The 25,332-nt window shown below is 54.7% G+C and overlaps 7 protein-coding genes across 7 annotated transcripts; 5 read left to right on the forward strand and 2 right to left on the reverse strand.

The window, feature by feature from the left end:
• Nucleotides 1–4,380: 4,380 nt before the first annotated feature.
• Nucleotides 4,381–6,213, reverse strand: LTS14_001340 (uncharacterized protein; the record flags this gene model as incomplete). The annotated part of the gene is made up of 1 exon (XM_064834049.1): nt 4,381–6,213. One exon carries the CDS (start codon nt 6,211–6,213, stop codon nt 4,381–4,383), a length of 1,833 nt encoding a protein of 610 aa, XP_064697913.1.
• Nucleotides 6,214–7,214: 1,001 nt separating this feature from the next.
• LTS14_001341 (uncharacterized protein) lies at nt 7,215–8,246 on the forward strand (the record flags this gene model as incomplete). Its single annotated transcript, XM_064834050.1, has 1 exon — nt 7,215–8,246. One exon carries the CDS (start codon nt 7,215–7,217, stop codon nt 8,244–8,246), a length of 1,032 nt encoding a protein of 343 aa, XP_064697914.1.
• A 1,725-nt stretch (nt 8,247–9,971) lies between these two features.
• On the forward strand, nt 9,972–12,328 carry LTS14_001342 (uncharacterized protein; the record flags this gene model as incomplete). The annotated part of the gene is made up of 5 exons (XM_064834051.1): nt 9,972–10,096; nt 10,151–10,358; nt 10,410–10,613; nt 10,671–10,803; nt 10,857–12,328. 5 exons carry the CDS (start codon nt 9,972–9,974, stop codon nt 12,326–12,328), a joined length of 2,142 nt encoding a protein of 713 aa, XP_064697915.1.
• A 1,033-nt stretch (nt 12,329–13,361) lies between these two features.
• Nucleotides 13,362–18,158, forward strand: LTS14_001343 (uncharacterized protein; the record flags this gene model as incomplete). The annotated part of the gene is made up of 3 exons (XM_064834052.1): nt 13,362–17,882; nt 17,937–17,987; nt 18,057–18,158. 3 exons carry the CDS (start codon nt 13,362–13,364, stop codon nt 18,156–18,158), a joined length of 4,674 nt encoding a protein of 1,557 aa, XP_064697916.1.
• A 1,877-nt stretch (nt 18,159–20,035) lies between these two features.
• Nucleotides 20,036–20,917, forward strand: LTS14_001344 (uncharacterized protein; the record flags this gene model as incomplete). Its single annotated transcript, XM_064834053.1, has 3 exons — nt 20,036–20,343; nt 20,396–20,682; nt 20,742–20,917. 3 exons carry the CDS (start codon nt 20,036–20,038, stop codon nt 20,915–20,917), a joined length of 771 nt encoding a protein of 256 aa, XP_064697917.1.
• A 1,401-nt stretch (nt 20,918–22,318) lies between these two features.
• LTS14_001345 (uncharacterized protein) lies at nt 22,319–23,217 on the forward strand (the record flags this gene model as incomplete). Its single annotated transcript, XM_064834054.1, has 3 exons — nt 22,319–22,375; nt 22,438–23,129; nt 23,184–23,217. 3 exons carry the CDS (start codon nt 22,319–22,321, stop codon nt 23,215–23,217), a joined length of 783 nt encoding a protein of 260 aa, XP_064697918.1.
• Nucleotides 23,218–23,369: 152 nt separating this feature from the next.
• DLD1_1 (D-lactate ferricytochrome c oxidoreductase) lies at nt 23,370–25,286 on the reverse strand (the record flags this gene model as incomplete). Its single annotated transcript, XM_064834055.1, has 3 exons — nt 23,370–23,462; nt 23,524–24,974; nt 25,025–25,286. The coding sequence occupies 3 exons, from the start codon at nt 25,284–25,286 to the stop codon at nt 23,370–23,372; spliced, it is 1,806 nt and encodes a 601-aa protein (XP_064697919.1).
• Between the last annotated feature and the right edge of the window lie 46 nt (nt 25,287–25,332).

A 25,332-nucleotide genomic window follows, 5' to 3' on the forward strand; every position in this document is an offset into this window, starting at 1 on the left:
TTCACACTGCTGACCTGTGCAGTCCACGATAGTCCCACTTTTCTCCACATGAGCTCTGCCGGCCCAAGGTTTAGGAGATTATCCAGTCCACGGCATCTCCATCCAACCACCACAATACAGTAGTAAGCAAATTCGAGTGAAAAGTACGCCAGAACTTGTAAACCTAATGCAGGACGAAATGTGGTTGCTCGCAAGACATCGTCATCTCGGCCCTCCAGCCGCAGACGATTCAATAGTGAGAAAGACTGATCGACTTTGCAACCACAACGTCTTTCTCGCGCCGCCGAGCGTGGAGTTCGGCCACGAGATGAACTATGCGCGGGACGACTCGCATGCACCCAACCGGAGTTTTGTGTATCTGAGACTTGCAGTAGTGTCCGCCTTTGCCTTGCTCCTCCACCTGCGTCTCGACTGCAAACGTCTCACAACTCGACCTCACCTCATATTTCTTGGTACGACATTCTCGTCTTCGCTCTCAAATGTCCGAGATACCGGATGGCATGATGTCTGCCTCATCTCATTCTGCGCCGACAATGCATCCGGGAAACTTTTGACCATGTTTCGTGATGCGCTGCCCGGGTCAAGACGTGGGCTTTGCGGCGAGCTTTGTCCTGCCTGATCTCGCTCTCGTAGGATGACAGCTCCGGGACACCCTCGCAAAGCTTTATTATACCGCACTTCAGCGTCAAAGATGACGTCTGACAAGCATTCATGAGTCGTGCGAAAAGCCTCCAGATCTCTTCTTCGGCTGCGGAACATTGTCAGAAGGACGTTCAGACCTTGGACCATGCTCCTTGCGTGCCCGGAAGATTGACCATCCATCATGGCTCTGGGTGTGATCTATCGATCCGTGACGCTTGGTCACAATAATAAGCGGAGATCAGACCTCCTTGCCACTCTCATTGGCATCTCTCAAAATACTGCTTCCGGTGCACAGTCATCCACTTACCAGCTATGCGCACTCTCCTGGTATCTTGCGGAGTACTGCTTGCGGGCACATCGTTGTCCACATACCGACGACGCCAGTCAGCCTGGTAGCTCCAATCCACTGGCAACATCGCCCTCGAGTTCATGCGCTCCTCGTGGCGCCTCCAGCTCCGGAGGCGAAGCAATGCTACTGCTGGTTTCCGACATATGTTTCTCCACCTCCTCCGTCCCTGCCATCGGCTCAGGCATCGTCAGTACTTGCCTTCGTCTTCTCTTCCGTGACCAAAAGAAAAGCCAGAGGAGAATGGTAGCGACCGGCAGGTACACCACAGCTGGAACTGTTACCACAGCCACGAGAGTTCGCTTCTGCTCGGCGATGAGCTGCTCATCGTTTGGGATAGTCTGTGGAACCTTGGTGTCGCAGTGTCCCGGCTTGTTTCCCTCAGCGTACTCGGCTCATCGCTTTTCGATACGGTGACCAGAAAGGAGCTCGTTGCTTCGATGATGGAGGCTATCGCGCTGGATGATAAAAGGCTTGTTGTGCTCCCATCGACGGAACGCCGGACTGTCAAGATGGCCCCTCTGCTCGAACGATCCATATTATCACGATTCAGGATTTGTAACTGGAAGCACCTCTTGGGGTCTATATGCCAGTCTCTGAACATCTCAGCTCGGTAGTTCCGATCCACTATTATCATCGCCCTCCAGCTTGTGGACACGTCGTGGTGCTTCGAGCTCTTGTGGTGTGACATGCTTGGTAGCGATCGTTGGAGCCTGATCCTCAACACCCTGCTTCCTTGGAGTCCGCGCCTTACCAATAGTACCCCCAGTCCTTCTCCAGCGCAGAACGTACAGGCCAAATCCTAGGACGATCAAGGCAAATACCACAAATGGTGCCACTGTTGCGGCACACAACTTGCTCTGCGAATCACCCAATCCCGACTGATGATCTGTAGCCAAGCCTCCAGGAGCTGGCGCTCCATTGCTCGGATCACTGGTCATAGGCTCAACGGTACTCCGTACTACACTCGCGACGGGAGATGTAATACTGATAGTTACGTATGGTGTAAGGTTCAGCCCAGTCGTAGGAAGGCTCGGCGCCGGCGTTGTGGAGGTGTGGAGCTGCTCGAGCCCCACATAGGCTGTCTCCGTCGTAGATCCAAAAGTGAATGTTACCCATGAAGTAGCACTGCCGAGCGAAAGCGTGTCCAGAAGCATAGGCTGGCTCTACAATGTGCTGTCATCTATCAGCATCGCGGTGCTGCTTTCTATGTCCATGATCTCCGGGGTGGCACTATCTTCATGCTCTATCTCGATGGCTACGGTTCCTGGAGCTGGCAGCGACTGTTGGACCAGCGTTATCGTGATAGTCGTCGATATGGCTGGAGCCATTGCGATCCCTTTGACACTGGGCTCCAGGCGTTACAGTGTGCCTTGCGTGGCTAGCATTCAAGCTCAAATATGACTCTTGTCGATTACCAACATTACGGAGAGGGCACCAGCTCAGACTTGGAGAAGGGCGAAGGACATGGTTGAATCCGCAAAGTCTTGTCCTGTGCTTCACACGTTATGCACTTCACCGGGCTTGTATGACATGGCGCGATTACAGCTTGGACAATGAGTGGCATGAAGCACTTTGGACCTGCTGTCAGATTGCTGCGTGTGATGCGCCCAGTAGGCACACGCTCGACGAGGAGACACGAACCAAGATATCTGCAAACGACGCGGCTGTCCGTTACTCGAATCCACCACGCCGATTACGGTCGGTACATGCTTGCCTTCAGGCAACCGTCACTACCTGTCCCAGGCTGTTATTACACATGCCTATCCGCGCGGTCGTATCGATGTTACACGGTGGTACATGGCCTGGACCATGAACGTCGTCTTATCTACCCACTTGACAATGCTCTCGGGGGCGGAATACAAGCTTTTGCTCTTGTGCTTCCCAAGTACTCGGCTGCGTTTGGACCGGCGATGCGCGCCACTGCTGTATGGCATGCCTGGCGGTGCGCACTACTCGGCGAGTCCGCTGTCGACCCTGACCACATGGTGAAATCCCATCCTGCCTTTGCTGGGATAATATGACCACCAACGAACAGAGTCTCGGCGTATTCTCGACCATGGTCCGACTCAAAGCCTAGCCCGCCATTTCCGAATGGACAGCACTATCTCCCTCCAATTCATGCATCGCAGGGACAACCTCGAGCTCTTGCGGCGTGCTCTTGCATGTGCTGGTACTCAGGAGCTGTTTGTCAGTTGCGACTAGTCGTGGTGCCGAAACTCGGTCTCCTTTCCCGAATCTTGGCAGCCATGCCGGCCTATGTCCGAAAAGTAGGAAGAGGCCAAGGACGACAAGCAGGAACGCCACGACTGGGACCAAGATGATAACGATGAGCAAGTCGACATCGTCTCTGCTGGATGTCGCTGAATAGCTACTTGGTCTTGTAGATGGGACTGCTGAAAAGCTGATATTCGCCACGATCACTGTCACGAGTGTGGTGAGCTCAAATATTGTGGTCGATGTGAGAGGGGTAGGGAGGAAGCTAATGCTACCCTCCCCGATGGTCGTGGTTCTCTGCCAAGCTGGGACCAAATCCGAGCCAATCGAAGTATGCAATGGGAACTCCGAAGTCATCGGCGTGGAGATCGTGTGTCAAGGCCCCCCAAGTTGAGGTCGAAATTCTCAGCCACGCATGAACATGTTGTACCGGAAGTTGCACGAACAGATTGGAAAAGCTGCATGGGCGTGTTACGCGGAAGCCCACTGCGGGCGACGAAGCTTGTCAGACCATGGCATGCTGCTGGCGAAGAGAGACATGCGTATAGTACACAGGTACACGCCCATGCCTGGGGTATGTCGCCGCATCAATGCGGCGACAACTTGAGTTTATTTAGGGTTAGGGTTTGGGTAAAAAGGCCATGACGAAAGCCTTCGAGCCGTGGACGAAGCTGCCGTGTCCAACGATCTTTGCTCAATGTCCAAGATCTCCACTGTTGTGTGCCCCTGCAGCAAGGTTGATGGTTTCAAGCCTTCGTCCACCAGCAGTCCAGGAAAGGACCCGGCATGTTAGAAGCGTAGTACGTCGTCCCGTCGATAGCTCCCAAGGTCGGAAGAAACAAGACGGAAGTTCGTTAGGCATGATCTGTAGTACACGCAAGGAATATATAAGTACAAGTACTATACACGCATAGTTGCCCCACAGTGCAAGGCCGACGAGCTTCGCCCGCTTATGCCCTAACTCGCTCGCTCGCTCGCTCATGCTCCCGGAAAACCTACACAAGGGGGTATCCCATTTCCCATCCCATATCCATATCCAGCGCCCCTTTCCCAAGCAATGCGACGCAAGAGCTCCCACCAGAGCCCGACCCATATCCAAATCTATCATCTTTAATACCATATCCCATATAAACCCCCACATATCCCACACACCATGTACAAGAGACAGAGCACCCCTACGCCGCCGCCGCAATCGGCATCTCCAACCCGGCCTCCACCCGCCCAAACTGCGCCTCCATCTTCTGCCCCATCGTCATCCCATCCCTCGGCTGCCTGGGCACAGAAGCCAGCGACCGCACGGACCCGGCGGAGACGGACAACTTCCTATTAACCACACCCAGCGCCCCAGGCCTCGAAATCGCCTCGGCCTCATCCCCCTCCTCCTCCTCCACCACCAACCGAATCCACCGCCTCACCCCACCTTCTTTGTCGAGAATATCCGGGTCATCCCCACCGGAAACCTCAATCCCCGCCTCGCGAATCACCTGCACCATAGCCCTCGTATTAAGTTCGAGGATACGTTCCGGCTCCTCGGCCTTGGTCAACCTCAACGCGATCCAGGGGAATAAGATCCCGAAATCCGACTGGTTAAAGTGCTGCGACATGGCGACGTAGAACATATGCGGCCCCGGCGTCCTTTCACCCGAGGATCTTTGACTGAATTTGCTGAGTTTGCTGGAGGAGCCCTGGGACGGGGTGGTGAGGCCGGTTTCCATACTTATTTGGCGGGATAATTGGGGAGGGGCGGTACTGCGGGAGAAGGAGGAGGAGGAAGCGTAGCCCGAATCCGAGGCTGGAGATGGAGCTCGCAGGCGCGCAAAAGCGGGTAATAACCTCCCCTTCTCCCGCGTAAGACGCGGAGCGATGGAAGGTCTTCGCGAGCGAGAGGGCTTCGCGACGATGAATTTGTTGATATTGAGATTATCCTCCCAGTTCTGAAAAGCTTCGGAGAGGACGGAGAGGATGTTGGCGCCGTTGGGACCGCCCACCGCGTAAGAGGGGAGGGGTCGTTCCCACAGGAAGCGTTGCTCGGGGGATTTGAGGGGGAGGCCCCACATATCGAGGAGTAAGGTTGGGCTTTCGGGGACGATTTGTTGGATCACGGCCGCGTCGGCGTGCGGGGTGAGGAGGGGGTTGCCGTCGACTTCTGTGCGGTCTTTGTAGTAGAAGATGCTCTTTAATAATTGTACTGTCGTCGCCGCGCCGAAGGAATGGCCGGCCCATGTTACTTTCCCTGGTCGGTGGATGTCCATCATATCGTTGAATTGTAGTAGGACCTCGGACCTCTCTTTCCGTAATCGCGAAGTATTGCTGTCCAGATTCTCGATACTGTGTCCCTTGTCGATCTTCACCAACGCCTCGTACGCCATGGACATCTCCCACAATCGTATCCGCAATTGCTTATCTCGCGCATCATACACCTCTTTCGTGACGGGCTCGTGTGGGATTTTGACCGGGGAGACGATATGAGCTTCGGTGTTGTTCGTCGCTCGCACATACTGGATCGGACTGCTGCCGTCTCGGTGGTCGAGAGCAATAACAATCATCCCATTACTCGCCAGATCGCCACAGATCTGGCTATAGGCATTCCGACTCCCAGCCAGACCGTGCGAGAAGAATGTCACCGGCCACTTCCCGTTACTCGTCGGTGGATCCAAGATCTTGGCATTCCGATGCGCGGGTAACTTGATCCAGTAGAGCTGCTGCGGGACGTATGATATCGCAGAAGCGACCTTCTCCTTACAACCAATGAACTTGGCAAACGAAGCGATGGTGGCGCGTTGGGGTTGCGGGATCCATCGGACCGGCCGGTCAGTCTCGTTCGACTCTGGCTTCTCACACGGGTAGAAGATGCGGAAAGCGACGGTCGGTTGTGCGTCTTCTGGTGCGTTTGCTGGTGCTGTTAGGTCTCCTGCTGGTATCTCGACATCGACTGTGCCGACTTGGTGTGGGCCGCAGTACTCTGGAAAGAACTTGAGGGGGTTCCAGCCGGAGAAGAGGGATGCCATTGGTGCTGGCAGGCGTGGAGCCCGGTGGCTATGGAGGTGATGGTGTTGTCGCCGTCGCCAGTGAGTCGGCACTTGCTATCTAGAGCCAAGTTGATCGAGGATTCACTAGCTCCTTTTCCCGACCCCTAACGCACAGCCACAATTTAGAATAATATCTAATGTTTCGCGAGCAGATATTTACAGAGGCGAACAGTAGCGACAGTAATAGAGCAGGACAAGCAATAATGATAGAGCAAGGAGGGATGAGGAAACAGGGAGCAAGAAAGCAGTATATGCTCGCGTGACCACTACTCTCCTAGCGCAAATCGTCTTTCTTCCGTAGACGCGCGAGAAAAATCTAATGACGCTGCCGGACGTTAGATCGACATCTCTGCCCGCGGGAGTTAGGACTAACTCGATGGAGAAGCTGGAAGCACGGTCTTGGTTGCCGTAGTGGAGTCCTTTGAAGAAGTGTCGCGTGAGCAGATACTGTATCTTAATAATAATAATAATGCGAGTGGCGATTGATGAGGCTGGAAATCCACCTTCTACTCCTATTGCCATTGCTTTCGATTTCTTCATACAGTAGATTCGTGCACAGCCCGCTCGGTACTGCAAAGCCGCGCCACCAAGAAAAATTACTTGGCCGACTCGACCATCTTGGCCATGGAAGCCCACAGCACGAGATGCTAGCTCTCGATCGAACGTGCCGTAATGTAATTATTGACTCAATGTCGTTATTATTACATGTACTCTACTACTCTCGAACTGCGAAGGCCGTGTGGCCTTTTGTCCGGAGCATCATCTCACGTGGAAAAAGCCCGGCCGGCGCCGCTTCCTCCCTCCCAACCTATTTGCATGTGAAATACTATATCCACGAACCTGGAACCAACCAATCAGGCTCAGATCGCAAACACAGCTAATCCGTCACTATCGCGGCCAGAAGTACACAGGCCTCTGCACACAGACCAACCGCTCAACATGCTCTCCACCGACTCTAGTTCCCGATAACACCAACAACCATGACATCCCGCCCCCGCCGCCCCTCCTCCACTACCTCCACCACCTCCAACCCCCACAATGTCCCCCCAACCACCACCACCACCACCACGGACCAAGAAATGGCATCCATGTACGACTACCTCGCCAAAATCATCCTCCTCGGCCCCTCCGCCAGCGGAAAGTCCTGCCTCCTCCACCGCTTCCTAGCCAACGAATGGCGAACCCTCAGCTCCCAAACCATAGGAGTAGAATTCGCCAGCAAAATCATCAAAGTCGGATCCGCTACCAACTCGAGAAGGAGGAAAAGAGTGAAGTTGCAACTGTGGGATACGGCGGGGACGGAACGATTTAGAAGTGTGAGTCGGAGTTATTACCGGGGTGCGGCGGGGGCGGTGTTAGTCTATGATCTGGCGGATACGAATAGTTTCGCGCAGTTGCAGACGTTCTTGGATGATGCGAGGGCGTTGGGGAGTCCGCGGCTGACCGTGGTGTTGGTGGGGAATAAAGCGGATTTGACGACGGAGGCCGGGGCGGAAGCTGGTCGGGCGGGCTTGTTGGACGATGTGCCGGCTGGCGGGCTTGCCTCCTCTGCACGATCGAGTACGCTGGGCACGGGGCTAGGTTCTCAGCGGCGAGCAACAAGAACAGAAGAAGCAGAAGCCGGTCGCGCAGTCCCACCCCGAACGGCCGCAGCCTGGGCCGCGCAAAACCGCCTCCCACCGCCCCTCGAAGTCTCCGCCCTCTCCGGCACCGGCGTCACGGACCTCTTCACCCAACTCGCCTCCTCCATCCTCACGAAGATCGAGCTCGGAGAAATCGACCCGGATGATGCTCTGAGTGGGATTCAGTATGGGGATGCGGATTATCTCCGTTTTCGCGAGGATGATGATGGTGGGAGTAGTGTTAAAAGTGGCGGGGGGTTGACGAGTGATGGATATGGGTCTACGCGGAGACGGAGGAAAGGGAGGGGTGGGTGGGGGGATGTGTTTAATATCGCAGGGAGGAATGGGATGGGAAGTGGGAGTCGGGGTGGGGGTGGGAAGTGCTGTTGATAATGTAATTTTGGATCTCCTTGTCTGCGTCAGTGGGCAGAGGTGAGGTGAGGTGAGATGGGATTGAATTGTGGATCCGTGTAATGGGCAGCGTGGCGTCATGGCGTTTTGTAGATAACCCCCTTGGGCCTACCAAGACCAACAGCATTTACAGTAGACGTATCGAAGAGGGCATTATGTATGGACTGGATCCACATGAGCAATGTTAGCAGAGCAGAACCACCGATAACAGTCCGATCAGGGCTAATTAGGCTACATTATTGCTTCGCTCGCGGTAGCTAATGCGCTTCACGTACAAGCGCGGGAGTGGCACTTTGGTTGGTGGCGGCGGCGGCGGCGGCGGCGGCGGCGGCATTGTTTGACGCCTGCCAATTGCACACACTGGATGCAACTGTGAATTGACTACCAGTGTGCCACGTGCGGCGGAAGTCGTCTAGTCGAGGCGCGGGTACGACAGGTTGTCCGATCCCAGAAGCTCTAGCTCAGGACCGCCCAAGCGCTATCTTTTTGCATGCAGATTGCGTGACCCGCATGATAGTAGAGCGCACGGGTACGAAGACGCCTGTGGAGCGTCAATCCCCGGGCCAGTCTAGCGACAGATATCATGGCCCAGCTCGGCAGATGGTAAGGAGTATACACTGTACACATGCCGGGTGTGATGTTTGGGGGCCTGAAGATCTTGGGTTTGAGGTGAGTCTGTGAGTCAGCTTGTTCGGTTGCGTCTGGAGCCATGGGGGATTGACCTGGGTTGATGCGAGCAAGCAGGAGGATCCGTTATAGTGACCGGGCACAGCGGCCTGCAGTCACAAGATAGCGGATGGCATGCCAACTCGGTTTACTTCGACCATGTTTCTTGTTGGACGCCGTACGCTCGCATACAGTACCCTCGCTATCCTTGTCGTTGTTGGCGGCCAAGCCCTCCCTATCCACGTTATTATCTAATGTGATATTACACCTCGCTTGAGCACATGTGGAGGATGCGCTACTGCTGACATCTGCACGAGGTCAAAGGAGGCTCATGGCACTATGGCTGCATCTGGCCAAGCGCACGCCGCCGGCGCTTAATCTCAAGATGCGGGCATGGGCAAACCTACACTGCGATATGGTGGTTGTTGGCTGTTGGTTCATGTCAACATCTGACTGGACGGCAGCCTGACGAACGCCTGGTAGCTGCGTCGGACCGGTGAGGAACGACGTCGTTTGTCCATTATCATATCCCATAGTCGAACAATTCTTGCCGGCTGCAGAGTAGAAAAGGCGTCCTGACCAGGATTCATGCCACTTGACCGTGTCTGGCATCGCCTCTTCTGCATCCGCGCCGCAGGACCTCATTTCGCGGGCCATAGCTTTCCCTACCCTTGAGCATTGAACCTCATACATGTCTATCGCATATCTACTCTGCTGTCCCCAGATGATCCCCGCGATGTGACTACGACCAGGACGCTGCATCGCATGTGCTGACTACTGCTGCTTATGATTGTGACGAGACGAGATCAGGCCTCCCGGACGACTCGCTTGCGGGGTGACATCGCCTTCAGCTCCTTCAGCCCTACCACGGAGCCCAGCTCTCGGCTGCTGTGAAAGGTGTCTGGCTAGCCCATAGCTTTTCAGCTCAGACTTCGAGGTCTTCTTCTGCCTGACGAGCAGCTCAGGACGCTGTATGGTTGAGCTGTACACGACAGCATCATCTGGTCCAGATCACAAACTGCCGATACTACCACAAGCATGGCTACCGTCGGCCTCATGCCTTCACCCACAGGCGCAGTCACGTCCGCCTTCTCGCCTTACACGGACTCGCCCAACTCGCCTGCGCCCTTTTCAAAAGGACACTACCTCCCAACGTCGAACAGGTGAGGCTTTGCGCATGCGGGATCGTCGCACAGAGCTGATCGGTAACGCCGTAGATCCTCTGGACCATCCGACTCCCTGGCTCCTCCACCCAGCCCATACCCACAGCACACCGATCCGTCACCAGTCGACTCGAACGGGACCGAGAGTACAGAAATAGAAGATCAGGCGCAAGAGGACGGCAATGTCAAATCGCCCAACACGGCCAACGAAGAGCTCAACTCTCCCGACATAGAAATCACCAGTCCACAGAGCGCGGACAGTGTACGTGGCGGTCGCTGCATAAAAGGGAAGGGCAGACACTGACTCGATCAGGACCGCATGCAGAGGATTGATACTCAGGTCTCCGCTTCTGCTCGCGCAACACCAGAAGATGCGCCGTCTTCTGTCATCCATGCGCCCACGGGCTTCCAGAATTTCGAGGCGAAGAACCCTAGCATACACTCGCCAACGGAGAGCTCCGAGAATACGGTCGTCTCGCCAGAGACACCCGAGGCTGCTAAGAGCCCTGCCGATCGAGTCAGCATGTCCTCGCTCGCGGATATAGAGTACTTCCAGCTAATGTGTCGTGTGCAGAGGCTCGCGTCAATCTCGCCTGTCAACACAGATGTACCACGTTACAACGATCGGACGACTCCTCGTGCGCAAACCAGGACAGAGCTCGAAGATGACTGGAAGCGCAGAAGTCGGCGAGCGTCTTCGCTTGAAGGTATGTACTTCCACTCTTGTCGCTACGTATTCAGTTGGCTGAAAGTATGATAGACATACCAGAAGCCATGGACAGAGAGGACAAGGATGGCGAGGAGAAAGAAGACCCTGACACCGCTGGACTGGTCGGCGAGGGTACCATGACGACCGCTATGGAAGCTTCTTTACACAATGCACAAGAGGAGATCGCTGCGCTTCGCACTGCCCTGAGCGAATGCTGGACGCTCTGCAACACACTCGCAGCACTATCATCAACACATCGACAACGAACTTTCAAGTTCGCTGGGAAGCAGGACATACAGGAATCAGCATGGCGTAGCTGCTGGCGTTTATGTCAACAACTGTACGACTCGCGAGATGAGGACCATGCATCTCAAGTCTTGCCAACCTTGGAGTTGTGTCGAGACTTCTGCCAATCACTTTTCGAAGCGCGGCAAAAGACAGACGAGGCTTCTGATTCTGTGTTAAGGGTAAGTTTCGAGCTGAACAATCACCTGTACAACACCAAAGATCGAAGTCTGCCGGAAGCTTTCAACGAACGCACATTGGACTTTTACATCACCATGTGCCATCGACTCATGAAGCAGCGAACCTCTCTACCACAGGAGACAGACGCACTACTACGAGCATGTTGGTCACTAGCAGAAATGCTCTTCAACCTCCGGCAGAACAACCGAGAAGGAAAGTCTTCAGACGAAGAACTCCTGGGCTCAGCGGTGCAAGCCTGCTGGGAACTCTGCGACCTCTTCCGCGACGGCTGGACGCAAATCCGACCCGATCGTGGCACACCCCGACCCAGCCAAGTGACGTTCCAAAACACCTTTCCGAAGCAGACATCGTTCAAATCGCCTCCGAGCCGGCCACAATCGGAAGCGCGGTCGAATTCTAGTTTGAGTAGTCGACAGTACCACGATGCTCCCGCCGCGCCCATCGTGCCGGAAACACCCACCACGATCTTCGACGATACAGTCTCATCGACATCTTCGCCGGACTCGACTGTTATACCTAATATCCTCGTCCTCGGCCCCGCGCCATCAGCCAACGGAGGCTCGAAACGAGGCGGGACGCATCATGAGCGATGGTCGAGTAACGCATCTGTTCTGAGCGGTTACTCGGAATCCGCTTCATCCCAGCGCTCGTCCTCGACTGCTACTGCGGGGACGGAAGAGGCACATCTCGCCCGATTGCGGTACCTGCTCCTCAAAGCCGGGATGCACACAGGCTACACGAAAATCTCGGGCGAAGCACTTCCCGCGCACGTCAGGACTTTGCCCAGCACAGCGTTCGGTAATATGCCCTGGCAGGTGAAAGTCCTGGAGTTTTACAAGAAGTTGGTGATGGGGGATAAGTCGATGATGGGCGTGCATAATATGGCCTCCCGACGCCTCGGAGCGGCGGAGGTGGCGAAGAGTGTCAAGTGGTTGGGGAGTAGTGAGCAGTGGGCTTGGATGCGGGATTTGTATCGGTTGGTGTTTGGGTTTGGGATTGAGGAGGCGGAGAGGATTGGGGGGAGTATTTCTGTGTGAGGCTCGCCTTCTCGAACGATTCGTCTACTTCGGCCATGAGAGTCACCGGAGACCGGACGTACTCGTATCGGGACATTGGATCACGGGGAAGACTACATGAGCTCGTGCGTCTGAATGATACAGAGCATGAAGCACGACCGGGTAGGATGACGGGAGGCTGATGACGGCTGGGATGGCCTCACCCGTCGTCACCGTCACACCGCGAATACTATCATGGCACATAATCAGGTCGCCAAAGTTGTCAAAGCATAGCCACGGCGCACAAGTCATGGGCGTCGCTGCCAAGGCTGCCGCCTATACCAGACGATACATTATTCCCATTGCTTCGAAAATCTGCTGTGGCTCCCAGCTCATGCAATTAGAAGGATGCTAGAAGGCCGACGAGGTGACAGGCGGCTTTGGTGCGAGGGGCGACGTACTTGTCCTATCTCACTGGCGCCTCATCGGCTATCTAAACCATTGACACGCGCCACGGTTGCACAAGTGGTTCGACCCCTTTGGGTGTCATGCGGCAGCCACACGTCGATTAGCGAGATTGAGCGACGGCTATGGCTATAGAATAATCTCTAGCTGTAGACTTATGTATAAGTGGCTTGCCTGCTTCTTGAGAATACATGTAGCATTTGCTTGTAAAGCTGCAGCTGTGTATCCTAATATTTGACTGTGCATATCGGCCGCGTCACTTTGAGTTTAAATTCCGTCCCATCCCCAATGCATCTCCCGCTTCCCGCGTGCGGAGTGAAAGTGTTTCGTGGGCAGGCTGCTTGCTGGCCGTGGATGAAGTTGAGCAAGATCGTCTGTTCCACCCGTTTATTGGCGCTTCCACGTGATTGCGACCCATTCATTCCTTATTTGCAACTCCTCGTACACAACTTCGCATACATTCACACCTTACACACAACACCAGCATTTGCACGAGTGACGGGTAATAAATCTCCACATACGTAACAGCTCAGGACCCCACCGGACATCTCGCTATGACTTCCGTGATCCCTGCTGCTTCTCGTCTCGACTTCGAGGTCGCTACCCAGGCATGAACACGAGTAAACCGCCCAGCCTATTTACGCCGAGAGACGAGCTCGCCCGATTGCCCCTTGAACCGCGAAGCATTGCGCGCACCGACTCTCCCTCCCGACGGCAGAGCACTCCGGAGTGGCTTGAGCGAAATACGATCGAAGCAGCTGCTGCAGCTGCGACTGTCGCTACAGTTGTACCTTCCACATTCGCTCAGGCCTCGACGAGCTCGGACCGGCAACGGAAGTGGCCTGGTAGAGCGAACCTTACATTGACAGGTCTTGGAGAGGCTGGGTTAGGAGGACTTGGAGGTGGCATTGCAGGAGGCAGTAACAACAATACAATCAGACCTCCGCCGCCGGCATGGCCAGACGCATCCGATAGCACTGGTCTGCGCGGGAGAAGCGCAAGCATAAGTACGACGACACTCCTCCGCACACCACCTGGCGAATTCCCGCCTGCACTAGGTTCGACCACATCAGAGCCAGGCGAGGCGCAGAAGCGAAAGTGGATCGGCCAGCAGACGACCTCCGAGCCAACGACCAAGCGACCTCGTTTCCAAGCTCCCAAGACCAAGCATAGGCTCGACGGATTCAACTTCAACTTCGGCGGAGCCGCTTTCAATCCACCGCCGTTGCAACCTCCAAGCCCATTGTTCTTCTCGCATTCGCCCAGACCACGACCCGCGCTACCACCCCGATTCTCCTCGTCCGAGGCTGGCGCGAAAATGCTTAGCAAAGCGCGGACGGAGGATAGCCACTTTAAGACCGTGAGCTTGGCTCGTGGGACGGTCTCCACGCCGAACTACACTCCTACGAGCGCGCCCCGGCCTGAGTATAATCTCGCGAGACGGAGTCTAGAGAGGGCTAGCACTGGCCGCAGTAGCAGTCCGGATGGGACGAGTGGCGAAGTCGGCGTCTTGCATTCGATAGGGGTTATAGAATTGCTAGAACAGGACGAACGGCCAACCTTTATCGTGGACTTGGCCGACAGCAAGAATTATGGGCCGGGCGAGTTGCAGCTTGTGTTTGCCAATTCGGCATTACGGAGCTTTAGTGGGATGCTAGAGGCTGTTACGGGTGGTACGAGCGAGGATGCGAGTCCGGGTCCACGAACATACTTGCAGCTCAAGGCATGGCTATTGAGTGCGTCGATCGATGGTGAAAGCCTGAACGTGTGTCTGCCGTCATTCGTGTTCTCTGGCATGACGTGGTCGTGTTCAACACTACGCAAGCGTCTGCGTGTCATTAGTGGCGCGTTCACTGACTCAGTAGCACGGAGGAGTATGCCACCAACATCAGCTGGCGAGACGGCGGGGCCACCCTCCATAGACTCGAATATGCTTGAGCCGAGTGACTATTTCGGTCCAGCGACAGCTGAAGCGGTGCCGAGCGCGGTGGTCACAGACAGCAGCAATAGTGGACGATCCGAGGTGATCCCGACAATCGAGTCGGCCGGATCAGTTGGGACGAGCACGCTTGCTCCCAATCATGAGGTATATGATCTGTCGGGCTCGACACAGCTGATGCCCTCTGCAACAACGTACGTACAGCAGACTCCCGGCAGCGATGGCGGACCAGTCGCCATCACACCGAGCAGTACAGTTGACTCTCAGCATAGTCATATCGTGCTCGCGCCCTCGGACGCCTCCTCCTTCGATTGGACCCGATTACTCGTCACCGACAGCATGCCAGCCCATATACGATTCGCGAGGAGCATCGATTGGGCCGCCACTTCTCTCGGCCCTATCGAGCTATGGCCTAGCGATCTGAGACAAATGTGCAATTTGATCATGGCTTCGCCGCATCCAGCTGCGATGTACTGGGGTGAGGATCTGATTGCAATTTACAATGAAGCATATATCCTTCTGGCTGGACAGAAACATCCTACTCTGATGGGTCAAAGCTACAGCAAGGCCTGGCAGGAGATTTGGGATGACGTCAAAGATGTCTTTGCCTCTGCCAAAAGCACCGGTGAAGCTACGATGAAAGATGATGATTGCCTGTTTATGAAACGGAACGACTATCTCGAGGAGACGTACTTCAGTTGGTCAATAATACCCATGGTTGGCCGAGATGGCAGTGTCATGGGCCTCTACAATCCTGCGTTCGAGAAGACGAGACGGAAGATTGCTGAGCGACGGATGCTGACGCTGCGCGAAGTTGGCGAAAGGACGGCGAGCGCGAGAGACGTGAAAGGCTTCTGGTCACAGGTCCTGGGGTCTTTCGAGTTCAATGCCTACGACAGTCCGTTCTTGCTGCTCTACTCTGTGACCGACGATCCCGATTCGGATGCGAGCAGTATGCATAGCAACTCCGTCCTGGCGACTCGACAGCTTATACTCGAGGGCTCGCTTGGCGTCCCGGAGGACCATATTGCAGCGCCTGCGCAGATCGAACTCAGAGCTGGCATGGAGGGCTTTGGGCCAGTCTTCCGGGAGGTGATGAAGACGGACAAGCCAGTTCTCCTGGAAGTGGGAAGCAAAGATCTACCGAGATCGCTTCTAGAAGGCCTCGATTTCCGTGGCTTTGGTGACCCCGTGCGAGCGGTGGTCATTTGTCCCATCCATCCGACGACCGGGGAGAACATTCTCGGTTTCCTGGTCCTCGGTATAAACCCGCGGAGACCTTACGATGACGACTACAGCCTCTTTGTGCAGCTTCTCAGCAGACAATTGGCGACGAGTCTGGCATCCGTAGTGCTCTTCGAGGAGGAGATCAGGAGGGGCCAGCGAGCAGCTAAGCTTGCGGCGCTTGATCGCATTGAGCTTGCAGAACAGCTTGCGGCAAGGACGCAAGAAGCTATTGATAGCGAGACGAAGTTCACGCGTATGGCGGAGTTTGCTCCGGTCGGTATGTTCATCGCTGATCACAGCGGCCGGATCACTTTCGCGAACGATACCTGGTATGAGATATCCGGCATAAATCGAAAGGACGGAAGTTCTCATATCGGGACTGATTCTTGGATGGATGCTATCAAGGACGAGGATGCGGCGATGGTGAAAGAGTGGTGGAACGATCTCGTGATGCATACACAGCCTGTGACGAACGAGTTCAGGTTCAAAGCGCAATGGAAGGATCGCAATGGCAACGCCAGCGATACATGGGCGCTGTTCAGCGCGTACCCGGAGAAATACGACGATGGCAGGCTGAAGAGTGTATTCGGCTCGATCACGAATATTAGCCAGCAGAAATGGGCGGAGGGCATACAAACGCGCAAGATGGAGGAAGCTGTTGAACTCAAACGGCAGCAGGAGAACTTCATCGATATCACGTCCCACGAGATGCGGAATCCGCTGTCAGCTATCTTGCAGTGCAGTGATGAGATTACGACTAGTCTTACCAAATTCCGGCAGTCTGGCGAACGCGTGATGTCAGACGAGCTGCTTACGAGTTGTCTTGACGCTGGACAGATTATCAGTCTTTGCGCGCAGCATCAGAAGCGCATTGTAGATGATGTTCTGACGCTCAGCAAGCTCGATTCAGCACTATTGCTCGTCACACCTGTTGATGCGCAGCCCTTGACTGTCGTGCAGCGAGCATTGAAGATGCATGAAGGCGAGCTACAGGCTGCGGACATCCAGCTGAAGTTCGTGGTCGACCAATCATATCGAGATCTGGACCTCAACTGGGTCCGACTGGACCCTTCGCGAGTGCTGCAAGTCCTCATCAATCTCACCACGAATGCCATCAAGTTTACCGGGACTGAAAGCAAGCGGACGATCACAGTCACGATCTCGGCCAGCATGCGCAAACCGAGCGATGTGCCGAATCCACCCGTCAACTACTTCCCGACCAGGAGCAAGCGGATAGAAGCCATGTCCAGCCGAGACTGGGGAGACGGCGAGATCGTCTACATCCACTTTTCCGTCGAGGACACGGGACGAGGGCTCAATCCAGAGGAGAAGAAAACGCTATTCATGCGCTTCTCGCAGGCCTCGCCGCGGACACACGTGCAATATGGAGGTTCTGGCCTAGGCTTGTTCATCAGTCGAGAGCTTACGGAGCTACAAGGTGGTGAGATTGGCGTGGAGAGCGAGTCTGGCAAGGGCAGCACATTTGCATTTTACGTGGCGGCGAGGCGGAGTGTAGCACCACCCGATCCGGAGTCTGGGATCGGCTCGAAACAGGACCCCAAGATCAACGACATGCGAAGCAAAAGTGTGCCATCTGCTGGCGTCAAACCTCCTGCCGGTCGCGTGCAAGGACCATATCCATCATCCGGTCCACAAGGCACTCCTAGAACAATACAGAAGAAAGTCCTCATCGTGGAAGACAACCTGGTAAACCAGCGAGTGTTACAGAAGCAACTTAAGAATCTTGGTACGGAAGTGCACCTAGCGAATCACGGCGGTGAAGCCCTCGAAAAGCTACGCCAATCGACATACTGGGCCGAAGGCGGTCCGGAAGGCAAGATCGAACTAGGGGTCGTGCTTATGGACCAGGAAATGCCTGTGATGGACGGCTTGACTTGTACGAGGAAGATACGGGAACTGGAGCAGGAAGGCAAACTGACCGGCCATATTCCCATAATAGCTGTCGTAAGTGCAATAGTCCAAAGGCATACGCGATACTTTGACACTGACATGCAAAAGACGGCAAACGCTAGATCTGAACAGATCCAGACGGCTATGCAGGCCGGCATGGTAAGTTACTCGAAACAACGCTGTGTGAAGATCACCGTACGCGTAACCATGCTGACATTTGTGGAACAGGACGACGTGGTCAGTAAGCCTTTCAGGATCCCGGAACTCGTTCCCAAGATCGAGGAGTTGATGATTCGATACCCGATGCCTGGAAGTGGCTCAGCGTCTTAAAACGTCTTTGGTCGATGGGGTCCGGGTGTTCATTGGTGTTTCCTGCTTGCTGGATACAAGGGAGGAGGGTATTGGGTCTAGACACGACAGCTAGCACGGAAGATGTGCACTGCGTTTGGGGTCTCACACCGTCTTTGTGCGTTGTAGCGGATGTCTTGCATGGACAATGCGTTGGGTGGGGTGCTCAGCATTGGTGTTTTCCCGAGGGATATGGGACGGGATTTCGTAGTCGAGGCGGGATTCTCACCTGTACTACCTAGATACTTGATTATGGTGTCACACGAGCGAGGTTTATTCTCAGCATGTGAGATTCGGCTTCGAATTGCCACATGCTGACGACACGCGATCGACGGACTTAGAAATCTCAAGTATGCAACGTCCTGTAGCATCCGGGGTCTCGAAGGTGGCAATTACGACCATTGCTTTCGGTCGCATGGCCAGCATATTCATGCATGCATGCATCGGGGAGAATCGGCGCTCTGCGCACGTAGCATAAGGCATCCGCCCTTGCTTCGGGAGGTCCTGCCCGGTGCTTGGAGTGCAATTGCGAAACCAGGTAAGTGGATTGTGCCTCTTGAGATATCTTGGACGACGGGAGTCGTATCTCGGTATCCGCATGGCTTCCGGTGCTGTGCGATGTCTCCTTCTTTGAACGGTTCCCCTTAGGGGAATGTCCGGGCTGAGCACTAGGTGGTACGACAGCGCTTATGTCTTCTGCGAGCGGTGAGCGTCGAGGGGTGAAGTTCGCCCCCGGTGGTGTATTGCGACACTGTAGTCCTCGTGTGGGAGGAAGGGTCTTGTCTCCCGGCTCTGCGTGGTCCTGTATCGTTCCGAGACGGCTCCGTAGTTGTGTCACCGGTTCTCAACACTGGAGAGAAGAGAAGATGCTCTGTTTTACCTCTGGCGATATTCCTAAGTATCCTGTAGAGCTTAATCATAGAGACAGACGCTCACATGACCGACATTACAAAAAGGCCCGACAGAATGATCCGTTACTGCAAAGAGTCTGGCCTGGTATTCGGGGTGGTGAATGGTGATCATACCAGATTCCATTCGCCTGCATTTTGAGTCTTGCGCTACTCATGCACTAGTGCGGAAGCGATCTCGACTGTCATCTTGTTACCACTGCGTCGGGTGCATGATGGACATGATCCTGGCGAGGGGGCTAAGCGAACAAATCGCTAGCGAGCTCGACCCATGTTGTCGGTACCTTCAATAATTATGGAGCCATTAGTTCTGCATGGAACCAGGCAGTTTGCACAGCAATGCAGTGCGGAGCTGAAACGGTAGGTAGACGCTGAGTAGCTCCGCGCTCCGAGCGTTGTGGGTGGCATCGGTGAAGGCTTGTGCGAAGGACTGGACGGCGCGCTTATAAGTGGCCTTGTATGCCTGGGAACAAGTGCTATACCCGTTGCCCGTTTCTTGCTTGTGAGGTCCGGCTGCTCATCGTTGTTGTTGCGTTTCGTGGCTTTTTCTCTCCTGCACCTGTCTCCGTTGTCTGACGCCTCGCATACCACTGGCTAATAAGGCCATGACCAGCGAGCCGCTGCTGGGATGTCCTCCACTAGGTACATGCATATGAGGATCGGCGCTCGAGACCTTTCATAATTACTTACTCACCACGTCTCAGGCTCGCTATATCCTCTTTGGTGACCCAGGAGACTGTCCGACCTCCGCCGCCATCGCAGCCATCGCCACAAACGATTTTGCGCAATGGACATGCGTACTGGATCACCCTTGTTCAACCTGTACTTCGCTACCCGTTCCCGCACGACGATGTGAGGAGACAATACCCAACACGAAGGTGAATCATAATTAATGAATGCTAGGGTGAACATGATCGCCTCGATCAATTCCACGATATCATCTGGGAGGCGATGCAGAGACGTCTGCACCGCGGTGAAATAGTCAGCCGTGGCCCACCGAAGATCCTCGATGTTGGACACGGCACAGGCTTCTGGCTTGCTGATATGAAGAACCTGTATCCGAACAGCGAGTTGACTGGATTCGACTTGGCGTCTGTGGTTCCCAACCAGCCAACGTTGAGACGAGGCATACGACACTTGATGGTCGACTTCGAGCAGCCACATTGGCCCGTGAACGAAGGCTCAATGGACTTGATCCATATGTCAAATTTGTGCGGCAGCGTGTCCGACTGGGCCAGTCTTTGTGCTACAGCATACAGGTGAGAACGCACCGCCGATCGGACACTGAACGCCGCTCATGCGTCATGCCAGATATCTAACGCCAGGAACCGGCAAGCTCGAGCTGGTCGAGTTTGACTGGGAGCCACTATGTGATGATAATACTTTACCTCTGAGTGCACCGCTTCATCTATGGTGGCAAACCATGAAGCAAGCCAGCGCATATAACGGCAGGCCGATAGAATATCCACACCACCTTACCCGTCACCTTGAGCAGATGGGCTACGAGATCGAGCACAACGAGAACATACGCATACAGTCGTATGAGGATTACCGTGATGGGGACGGGTTGGCGTCGAGAATCGCCCGGAGGTATATGCGTAAGTAAATATCATTGACCTCGCCACCACAAGTCTCGAATCTAACAATCGCACTCCAGTGGCGATGGGTCGATCGCCTGATGAAGCAGGGCGACCATTTCGCTCCTTTAGCGGCATGAGTATGGAGCTCTTCACGTCTGTCGCTCAGTGGACTCCGGAGCAAGTTGAGCAGCTTCAGGAGGATCTGTACACTCCTATCCAGATGTCCTCTGTACATCTTTATCATCGACTGTAAGTACAGTGGAGCGCATTTCTCGGCGACTTCGGTACTGACGAGGCACAGGCGCATAGTGACTGCCAGGCGCCGACACTAGTAGTGCTCGGCCTGCACTGCGGGCGTTATGCTACTGCTTTCTGTCAACGGATTATTCGCTTGCTTGTCTGATTGATTGCTCGACTACTGCGAGCTTAGCGTGGCGTTTTGGGCCTTGTGGAAATAGACCTGCAGCGTTGCCACATCTTTTCGCTAGACAGTCGCATTGGAAGGCAACATCGAGGCGTTGCAGAGGCTTGGTAGCTTTCGAATGTCTATCATGGCGATATCATCAGTACACAGTAGATGGCATAAGCACGAAGTGACCACAGATATAAAATGTTCCCGACGACGTTCCGGCATGGTGGACAGCTGTTGCATCGCTTATGACCTCCGCATAAGCAAGTCCATAGAGCTGATCGAGACGACCACCTCCGAAGCAGCAGACCGTCCAACAAACCTTGCGGCTTTCCATTGGTCCTACCGGGCGCGATCAATCGGTTAGCGTGAATCCGCGGGCTGCAGAAGTCTGATGCAGATGCGTCACGCCACAGTTTCTGACTAAGCCATACCAGTGACCACATCTGCCTACACTAGCATAACACCAGTTGTGGGGCATGCTAATCCACGCCTCATGGTATCTCACCGCGGTTGCGAGTCACCCTGAAATTCTGTCGATTCTCGAATCTCGGTTGCCAGACTTCCCGTGCCTTATTATCGTCCATCCCAGCGAGCTGGGCGCTACCGGAACTAAAACGCATGTTATATGCACCTCTAGCTCCGCAGTGTGGATCCGAGTTTGCCATCACCATGGTCTTGGGACTGTTCCTTCTAGCCACCTGCAACACGTATAACATGGTGCGCAACCGGCGCTACCATAAAGTGGCACTTAAAGCTGACCTTTGTATCAGCTGTCCCACTCCACCACTTCACGTTACATAACGTTTGCTGAAGCTTCCAAAGCTCTCGAGACCCGGACGAGTTCGGTCCATGTGAGTTGTGATGACTCGTGACCCGCAGCAAAGTCTACCACGGCACACCGCAGGGTCTGTAAATCGTATATACAACTTTCTAGCGTTGACTGACACCCTTGCAGGATACCAATTTCGTCACTCCTTGAAAAGCCAGCACTATGGTCGTGGCATGGCCGTCAATTCTACACATGGCATGGAGGCATAGGTCTATTCCCTGCGGACAGGGTGCGTGTCTGCCAAGCAGACGATCACACGAGCTCCGCTGACATACTAGCCAAAGACCGAGGGCGAATTCCTAGATTGCGAGTCTCAGATCCTGCCAGCAATAGCACATTCGCTGACGATGCTTACAGTACTTATTGGATTGGTATACGACACAGCTCTGGCTGGTGATATGTGCCTGACTATCATGGACAATCAGATGGAGATGCGGATGCTCGACGTAGGATGTGGCACGGGCGAATGGGTGAGTGCAGTCGCACAACCCATCATGATAGACAGTAGAACCTTACAAACCGATGTGTCCAGGCGGTACGAGCAGCACAGGAGTACCCAGAAGCAGCGGTCGTCGGCATCGATCTCATCACCATGGACGTCCTCCGCAAACCCTGCGACTTAGCCGCAGCAGCTCCGAATGCCCACTTCTTCAACTACTCCATCGACTATAACCAAGACTGGCCACGAGCGCTTGGCGACTTCGACTTCGTCCATTTGAGTTTGTTGGCCGGCAAGATCGACGACTGGCCGACCACGTACAAACGAGCGTCCAGATGTATGAGACCCAACGGCATCGTCGAACACGTCGAGATCTCATGGGAGCCACATTCGACGGATTCAGCAGGCCTGCAAGCCGACGAACTACCTCTGATGCAATGGTACCGTGACATGGAAAGTGCGACTGCAAATATCGGCAAACCCTTCGCACTTCGCCGCGACACCTGTCAACAGTTACAGGCCGCCGGCTTCGAGGATGTCGATGAAGCCACCTTCCAAATACCCTTCTGGGAGTACCGCCCTAGAGATCCACATCGGCATAAGCTGTCCAACTGGATCCACACGATCCTAAGCGAGAATTCGGGAGCATGGGAGCGCTCGTTCTTCGCCAGATGTGTTTTGCTTTTCACCCATGTACTGGGTTATGATGAGCAGCAAGTACGTCAAATGTGCCAGGATGCAGCCAGGATTGTATGCCGGGAGGACTCGCCGCTGTACTACAATCTGTGAGTTGTAATTGTTCCACCTTCCCTGGCTCCGCTTTTGCTGACGATCTTCAGACATGTGTGGCGAGGTCGAAAGCCGCAGAGGTAGACAGCCCACTTTTGTTCCACGAACGACACGGCCAGCGATGACGATGCATGATCGATGATACCCTGTAATTGTACTTTCACCGGAAACGGGATGTGATTGTCGCAGAAGCTTAAATATGCATACAATAAACCACACTCCTCTCAATACATACCTTACCACTCCTGCACTTCTCCCGGCTTCGGCTGCTGCGCGCGCACAATCTTGTCGCAATTGAGAAGGCATAGCGGGTCGAAAGCGAGTTTCATCTGCGCGTATGAATTATCAGCATGTCGTCCCAGCGTCGAATGTGAATATGACCTAACATACCTTCCTCATCAAATCCACCGCCGGCTGCCCAATCTCATGCGGCAGATAATCCCGCTTCACAATCCCTACGCCATGCTCCCCCGTTGCCGTCCCCTCCATCTCGATCGCACGCTTGACCATCCTATGCACAAGTCCATCCGCGATATCGTGCTCCGAATCATCATACAGAATGATCGAATGGAAGTTTCCATCTCCAACGTGGCCGACTATACTACCTGTAAGACCCGATTTACTGATATCGTCTTTCGTCTCCTCGATGATGTCGGCAAGACGTGAGATCGGTACGGCGACGTCCGTGGTCCAGACGTGATCGCTGTCGTCGCGCTTCTTAGCCATGACAGACCAGAGGGCTTCTTTTCGTGCACTCCACAACTCATCCCCCTCCTCCTTGTTCTTCGCAAACTCGAAGGTCTTGCTTCCGGCTTTCTTGGCTAGACCCTGCACCATCGAGATGTGCTCTTTGACTGCTGTCGGCGTCCCGCTGAATTTGAAGAACAAGGTAGGAACTTCTTTCCAGCTTCGTGAGGTACTGCCAGAGTCGTTGATACACCTCATCTGGACATCGTCCAGAATCTCTATCGCTGCAATGGGAACACCGGCTCCGACGACGGAGAAAACGCAGTCCGCTGCCGTCCTAATGGTAGGAAAAGTGCAGACTGCTACCCTTGTGTTCTGCGGCAGAGGAGTGACCTTCAACACAGCCTCTGTAACGAGACCAAGCGTGCCTTCGGAGCCAATAAAGCTGCGTGTAAGGTCGTAGCCAGCACTACTCTTCCTCGGCCGCTGCTTCGTCTTCACCACCGTCCCGTCCGCCATCACAACCGTCAAACTCAACACCCAATCCTTCATAGTCCCATACCGATAAGCATTCGTCCCCGAACAACCCGTTCCAATCATACCTCCGATCATCGCCCCGGGACCAGGATCAGGCGGGAAGAAGAGCTGAGACTCCGCCAACTCCTCATTCAGCAGCTCCCACCCGACAGCCGGCTGCACGACAACATCAAGATCCTCCTTATTCAGCTTGATGATCTTATCCATTCGAGAGAAGTCGATACATATTCCTCCTCTCGTAGCCGCGAAATGCCCTTCCAACGATGTCCCGCCGCTGTAGGCCGTGACTGGTATCCTCCGCCTATGACACACAGCCATGATCTTAGATACATCCCCGGTACTCCCCGGCTTCAGCACAGCGAAGGGACGGTCGCCAGGTAAAGAAGGGTAAGAGCTCCATTCGCTGCCCGAATGGGATGTCAGATCGCTGTCCGTGGTGGAGATATTCTCCTCGCCGACAACAGCTTTGAAATCCGACCATGCTGCCTGCAGATTCGAGGGCGAGGTATTATGTTGCGGCGGAGTGGTCTGTGACAAGGGTAAAGTGGACGCCGTGTTCTGTTCGCCCGGGTCTCGTTGGCCAAGGTACCAACCACCAGCCAAGCCCATGGTCAAGACTACGTATTGTCAGCCCATTTCCATCGTCGTTGCAAGTATTCCTCCTCACCAAAAGGCACCATCCACGGCCTCCCCCTCGCCGCCTTCTGCGCCTCCCGTATCCGCGCATATCGAGCCTGCTGTTCCCTCTCCCGATCCACTCGCTCATTCGTACTCTGGTACAACTGTCCCTTGAAGCTCTCCCTTTCCTCTCTATCCTCTGTAGCATATCCTCGCCGGCCTCTCGCTGCAGCTCTACTGCATAACCGGACTTGCGGAGCTCCAGAGATCTGTTGGCGCAGTATCTGGCGCGAGGACTGTACATGCGCCATTGTGGATTCCCAAGATATCGCCAGAAATCGGCAGATGATTAGTATG

The sequence above is a fragment of the Recurvomyces mirabilis genome (assembly GCF_035927965.1).
Source record: "Recurvomyces mirabilis strain CCFEE 5264 chromosome Unknown scaffold_3, whole genome shotgun sequence".
Lineage (NCBI taxonomy): Eukaryota > Fungi > Ascomycota > Dothideomycetes > Mycosphaerellales > Teratosphaeriaceae > Recurvomyces > Recurvomyces mirabilis.